Source organism: Elephas maximus, chromosome 19 (genome assembly GCF_024166365.1).
Source record: "Elephas maximus indicus isolate mEleMax1 chromosome 19, mEleMax1 primary haplotype, whole genome shotgun sequence".
Classification (NCBI taxonomy): domain Eukaryota; kingdom Metazoa; phylum Chordata; class Mammalia; order Proboscidea; family Elephantidae; genus Elephas; species Elephas maximus.
In genome coordinates, this window is record NC_064837.1 from 19,813,231 (window position 1) to 19,819,889 (window position 6,659).

The following is a 6,659-nucleotide window of genomic DNA, read 5'->3' on the forward strand; positions in this document are numbered from 1 at the left end:
TAGACATCATCTACTCAAGTAACAGAAGAGGAAACTGAGGCTGAGGGAGGCATCAGCCTTAGGCCCGGCCTGCAAGCTGCCCAGCGGCTGGGGTGACTAAAGCCACTATTGAGGCCACACAGAGCCTGGCCTGGCCCAGAAAGGATCCTTGAAGCTGCGCTGCCACTGACACCACCACCACCAAGGTCATAATTGCTCTGAAATCACAACCAAACCCAATTATGCAAAAACCAAATTATATGCGATGATTTTTATGTGTTGCAAACGTTCGGTCGGAGCTGGGTGATTACAGGGGGACTGGGAGCAGCTGCCACTCTCTGGGAGCCTATAACTCCCAACAGCTGGGAGCTGTCACTTATTTACGACGCCGTTGCTGGCAGGAACGAGGGGGTGGCAGTGGTGGCAAAGTCTGCTCAGCTGGGAGCCTGGGCTGGTGGCTGGGGCAGTGGCAGGCCTGGAAGCCTGGCTGTACAGACTGGAGTCTGCTGCGAGGCTGAGCGTGGGGCTGGCCCCAGAGTGACCTGACGGCCTTGCTTCTCTCATCCTACGTGCTCTGTCCTGTGTGCTCCGAGTATAGCTGGCAGCAGGAAGGATCAGGTGAGCTGCCCCAGGCGCCCTGGCTCTCCCAAGAGGCCCACTGGCCAGGCTGGAAGAGAAGGCGTGGTGGGGGGGTCTGCAGGCCTGGAGCCAGCCCCCCCGCCACTGTCGCGCCTGCTGGGCTGCCTGGGGCAGCTGCAACCCTGGAAAAAGGCAGGTAATGACGATTGTCCATAATGAGGCTGCTCCGTTAATAAGCGCGTGGCTATTATCCGACCACAGGCTGGACACATCTGAAAATAAATTATTTTAAGGATCCATTAACGAATGGCTAATTAATGCTCAATTAGAGGGAAGCTACAGAGGAAATGCTCTGGACTGTTGCAAGGCAAGGCCTGGTTTGCAGGCACAGCCTGGGAGCTCCAGCAAGGCGGGTAGAGAGGAGGGGGCAGAAGGTGGGCTGGAAAGGGGGGTAACCCTGGTGCCACCCGTAGTGCTTTGTGGTCAAGTGTCCTCTTATTTTATTCTCAGGACAGCTCTGTGAGGGGGAGCTGTATTCTATCTGTATTTTAGAAATGAGGAAACTGAGGCACGGGGGGATGTTGCTTATTTGAAGACATGGAAGACACTATCAATGAGACTTCTCTCTAGAGAATTTTGGTCTCGTGCATGCTTCGCTTGTTGACTGGGAATAATTTAAATAAAAACGCTGCTCAGGACTCCATATGACATTGACTTTCTTAGACCAAGAGTCTACACCACTGTCTCTTAACGCAGATAATAGCAAGTAAGTGGCAGAGCTGGGACATGAAACGGAGCCTGCCTGGCTGACTGTCCATGGGTTGGGACCTGCCACCCTGGACAGGCTGATAAGGTCTGAGGGAGTGGAGCTCAGCAGGTGTGGGGCAGAGCTAAGGGATTTGGGGGCAGGGCTAAGGAGGTATGGGTGCGCTCAGGACCTTCGCCCACACTTTCTTTGCACTCAACTACTAATCTAAATGTTCCGATTTGAACCATTGGCAATGTGGAAGAAAGTCCTGAAGATCTTCCTTAAAGATTCTTGTTGTTGGGTGTTGTTGAGTCGATTCCAATTCTGACTCAGAGTGACCCCATGTGACAGAGTAGAACTGCCCACATGGTTGTTTTTCTTTTTTTTTTTAAACACTTTTTTATTGTGTTTTAAGTGAAAGATTACACAGCAAATTAGGTTTCTATTTGATAATCTCTACACAAGTTGTCCAGTGACATTAGTTACATTTTTTACAATGAGTCAGCATTCTCTTTAATTCCATTTGGGTTGTTCTGTTTCTAGTGCTCTAGTTTCCCTGCCCCCTTTTCTTCTCATTTTTGCTTTAGAGTAATTGTTGACCTTTTGGTCTCATACAGGTACGTTTTTAATGGAGCACCATACTCATGAGTAATACCCACACTCATTGCCTTCGAGTCGATTCCGACTCATAGTGACCCTATAGGACAGAGTAGAACTGCCCCATAGAGTTTCCAAGGAGCACCTGGCGAATTCAAACTGCCGACCCTTTGGTTAGCAGCTATAGCACTTAACCACTACGCCACCAGGGTTTCCTCATGAGTAATAGCCTTTATTTTGTGTGCCAATCTGTTATTTCGCTAAAAGGTGACCTCAGGGGATAGTTTTGGTTCAAAGTTCAAAGAGTATCTCAGGGCAATCGTCTCAGGAAGTCCTCTAGTCTCGACTGTTCTAGTAAGTCTGGACTTTTTAAGAATTTGAGTTCTGTTCCACATTTTTTTCCTATTCTTTCATTGTCCATGATCAGAATGGTCCTGATCAGAATGGTTGGTAGTGGTAGCTGGGCACTATCTAGTTCTTCTGGTCTCAGGGTAGATGAGGCCGTGGCTCATGTAGGCTATTAGCCCTGTAGACTAGTTTCTTCTCTGAGACTTTGGTTTCCTTCTCTTTTGCTCCTGATGAGTAGGGACCAATAGTTGTATCTTAGATGGCTGCTTACAAGCTTTTAAGACCCCATACGCTACTTACCTCTCTAGAATGCAGAACCCATAGGGTTTTCTTGGTTGTAATCTTTATGGAAGCAGATTGCTGGGTCTTTCTTCATGGAGCTGCTGGGTGGGTTCAAACTGCCAGCCTTTCAGTTTGCAGCCAAGTGTTTAACCATTGGGGCCACCAGGGCTCCTTTTCATAAAAATTGCAGCCAAGAAAACCCTATGGAGCAGTTCTAGTCTGACACACATGGGGGTCGCCATGAGTTGGAATCAACTTTACAGCAATGGGTTTTTTTTTTTTTTTTCTTTTTAACAGCTGGGTACCAGGGAATGGAGGGAGGTATCTAGTCCCAGATTGGGTGCTGGCCTGGGCCTGGACACCTCCCTTCTTCTAATCAGGGCCCCAGCACTCAGGGCACCTCTGAGAGCAACAAAGACAAGGACAAAGCCCCAGTTGGCCCAGGAGGGTCATGTACCAGTCTCTATTCCACACTTCGTCTGACCCCTGACTTCCCCAAGCAGCCCCTGACCTGGCTGTGTTCTCTCTTTCCACCAGGATGCTGTGTGGAGCTGCTGCTGCTGCTGCTGGCCGGGGAGTTGCCCTTGGGCGGTGGCTGCCCACGGGACTGCGTGTGTTACCCGTCACCCATGACAGTCAGCTGTCAGGCGCACAACTTTGCTGCCATCCCCGAGGGCATCCCGGAAGACAGTGAGCGCGTCTTCCTGCAGAACAACCGCATCACCCTTCTCCAGCAGGGCCACTTCAGCCCCGCCATGGTCACCCTGTGGATCTACTCCAACAACATCACCTTCATCGACCCCAACACCTTTGAGGGCTTCGTGCACCTGGAGGAGCTGGACCTTGGTGATAACCGTCAGCTGCGGATGCTGGCGCCTGAGACCTTCCAGGGCCTGGTGAAGCTTCACGCCCTCTACCTCTACAAGTGTGGGCTCAGTGCCCTGCCGGCGGGCATCTTTGGTGGCCTGCACAGTCTGCAGTACCTCTATCTGCAGGACAACCACATTGAGTACCTCCAGGATGACATCTTTGTGGACCTGGTCAACCTCAGCCACCTGTTCCTCCACGGCAACAAGCTGTGGAGCCTGGGCCAGGACACCTTCCGGGGCCTGGTGAACCTGGACCGCCTGCTGCTGCATGAGAACCAGCTGCAGTGGGTGCACCACAAGGCTTTCCATGACCTCCGCAGGCTGACCACCCTCTTTCTCTTCAACAATAGCCTCTCCGAGCTGCAGGGCGACTGCCTGGCACCCCTGGAGGCCCTGGAATTCCTCCGCCTCAACGGGAACCCCTGGGACTGCGGCTGCCGGGCGAGATCCCTGTGGGAATGGCTGCGGAGGTTCCGAGGTTCCAGCTCCGCTGTCCCCTGCATGTCCCCCGAGGTGTGGCACGGCCAGGACCTGAAGCTGCTGAGGGCCGAGGACTTCCGGAACTGCACGAGGCCAGCGTCCCCACACCAGATCAAGTCGCACACGCTCACTACCACCGACAGGGCTGCCCGCAAGGAGCACCACCTGCCGCACGGCCCCGGCAGGGACAAGGGGCACCCACACGGCCATCTGCCTGGCTCCCGGCCGGGCTACAGGAAGCCAGGAAAGAACTGCACCAGCCACAGGAATCGCAACCAGATCTCGAAGGTGGACACCGGGAAGCAGGCCCATGAGCTGCAGGACTACGCCCCGGACTACCAGCACAAGTTCAGCTTTGGCACGATGCCCACCACACGGCCGAAGAGGAAGGGCAAGTGTGCCCGCAGGACCCCCATCCGTGCCCCCAGTGGGGTGCAGCAGGCCTCCTCAGCCACGTCCCTGGGAGCCTCGCTCCTGGCCTGGATACTGGGGCTGGCGGTCACTCTTCGCTGAGGACCCAGGGCACTAGCACCTGTCCACCAAGGAACAGAAATCCTTTTCTTCTTTTTTTTTAAAAAAATGGAGGATCTGATGGGTTTCAGGAAAAGGCTGGTGGAGGCTTTGGCTGCTGCCTGGGCCCTGCTCGGTGGATTATAAACCCAAAGTGTACCGTCCCAGGTGGGAGGGGATTAGCATACATCACTCAGCTATCCCAGCCAGCCCCGACCAAGCACCCATGGACAGTGTCCACTCTAGCAAGGCAGTAAAAGGCACGAAAAGTTAATCCTTCGTTTGCTACGATGGGACCGTTGCCCCCCATGAGAGCTGGGCTCTGTGGACTCCTGATCCTTTGGGGAGCCCTGAAGGGCCCCCACTGTTCCTGGAGGAAGCAGGACTCAGAAAAATGACGGAGGTTCACTCAAGAGGCTGGGCAACCAGCAGTCTAGGAGCATGTGAGTGGGTGGCATCTTGGCTCTGACCTGGGGCCATTTAGCCAACCTGCCCGGGGTCTAACCATATGCCACCTTCCGTGTCTCCCTCTGGGGTAACGCCTCTCATTCCTGATGTCTCAGGCAACCCTGGCAGCTCCAGGCCCAACGGCTGGGGTCCAAGAACGAATTACCAAAGGAAAGGTCATCAGAGGCTGAAATTTAGAACGTCATCAGGTGCAGGGAGGTTCCCACAGAAGGTGCAGTTTATACTTATGTCCACTTATATATACACACACTCTCTCTACATATATATATACACAAATGCACAAGTTCCCTCGCCCCCACTCCGTTACCAAACTGTATGTCTTATATGTTTATAAACTATATGGAAAACTATATCTGCTGAACTAAGGATTGTATTGGTGATTTCTAGCAAGAAAAAAGAGTTATAGAATTTTCGTCTAGAGTCCTAACCTGGTGACTATAGCCCCCACGGGCCCTGGTCTTGCCAGGGGCCTGGAGAAGCTGTCAGTGGGGAGGGCCAGGGAGAAGGGAAGGCAGCAGGAGTCACATCAGGGGACCAATATTCTTAGACATTTAGAGCATCACCTTGTTTTTTTATATGCAACACAGGCTTGTCTGTCACCCTGGCGCGCCCCATCACCCTGACTGTAGTCACTATTGGTGTCAGGGTGAGAAGCAAGAAGCAGCTTGGTGGATATTAGGGAGCCAGAGCCCTGGGGATGGGCTGGACTGAGAAGGGGAAGGAAGGGGCTTTTGGTGTTTTAAGCCGGCAGGCGAGGCAGCGTTCCACAGTGTTAGTCCAATGGGATGGACCATGTCGTCAGCGTAGCATTTCGCCAGCCACGGTCCGGGGAGTCCAGAAAGACTCTGGACAGGAGCCCAGGTTTCCAGCATGGCTCAGCTGCTGGATTTTTCCTTGAGGCTCTTTGATGGGCGTCCCATCGAGGGCCCTGTGTAGGGTGGCAGGAAGAAAAGCACCAGGCGGCCTTGGCAGAAAAGGACCGAAGAGGGCACTTCAAGAACCATCTCAGGCACTTCCGCATGACAGAGACCCCAGCCCACCAGCCCTTCTGGAAATGCCTGGGGAGGGGCAGAGCTTAGGGGGCCAGACTCAGGGGCCAGGAGTGGGTCAGGGAGTGGAGCAGGCAAACCCGGCCAAGGGAGGGGGGGCTCCAGTCAAAATCAGCCCTGCTGTACCCTGTGGGCACAGTCTCCGCACTTTGCACAAACCCAAATTCCCCACCAGAGAGCATTTGTGTGAGGAGCGAGAAACGCTGAATCCAATTAAGAGAGAAAAATAATAATAATAAAAAAAAATTCTCTTGGACACGAACACTGTTTTTCATTTCCTAACCCCGCATTCCTGAAGGGGTGGCAGATCCTGGGCGTTTTGCAGGGTGGGCGGGACTGGCCGGGCACAGCTTCGAGAACACAGCACGTTTGTTGGCGGGAGGAGCCGTATGGGGCAGGGGCCCGCTGACTCACAGGGACACACGCACGCGAACACACACACGCCACACTTGTTCTCTGTTCATGGCTCTCCCTCGCCCGCACGGGACATGATTCACTTCCCACACTAGCTGCGCTGGGTCGGCACCACCTCTGAGCCTCTCCCTGGAGCAGGCTGGTTCTGGATTGTTCCTGGCCTGTTCCCAGAAGCTCGGCAGCAGCTGCTGAGCCAGTGATCCTCAGGGGGCTGGGGGGTGGCTGGAAGGGAGCAGCCAGCTCCTGGAAACCCCTGGGAAACCCCAGCAGGGGTGGATGGGGGTCTGGAGACCACACCTGCCTTTCTGGCTCTGGAGAAAGACAAGAGCTCATGAG

The 6,659-nt window shown here is 54.0% G+C and overlaps 1 protein-coding gene across 1 annotated transcript in view; it reads left to right on the plus strand.

Moving 5' to 3' along the window:
- The window catches only part of RTN4RL1 (reticulon 4 receptor like 1), a 90,009-nt gene extending 83,846 nt beyond the window's left edge, over positions 1-6,163 (plus strand). The window contains exon 2 of the mRNA XM_049860431.1: positions 3,071-6,163. Coding sequence (XP_049716388.1) covers positions 3,071-4,395 — 1,325 coding nt within the window. The 3' untranslated portion in view covers positions 4,396-6,163. The remainder of the gene's footprint in view (positions 1-3,070) is intronic.
- The last annotated feature ends 496 nt before the right edge of the window (positions 6,164-6,659 follow it).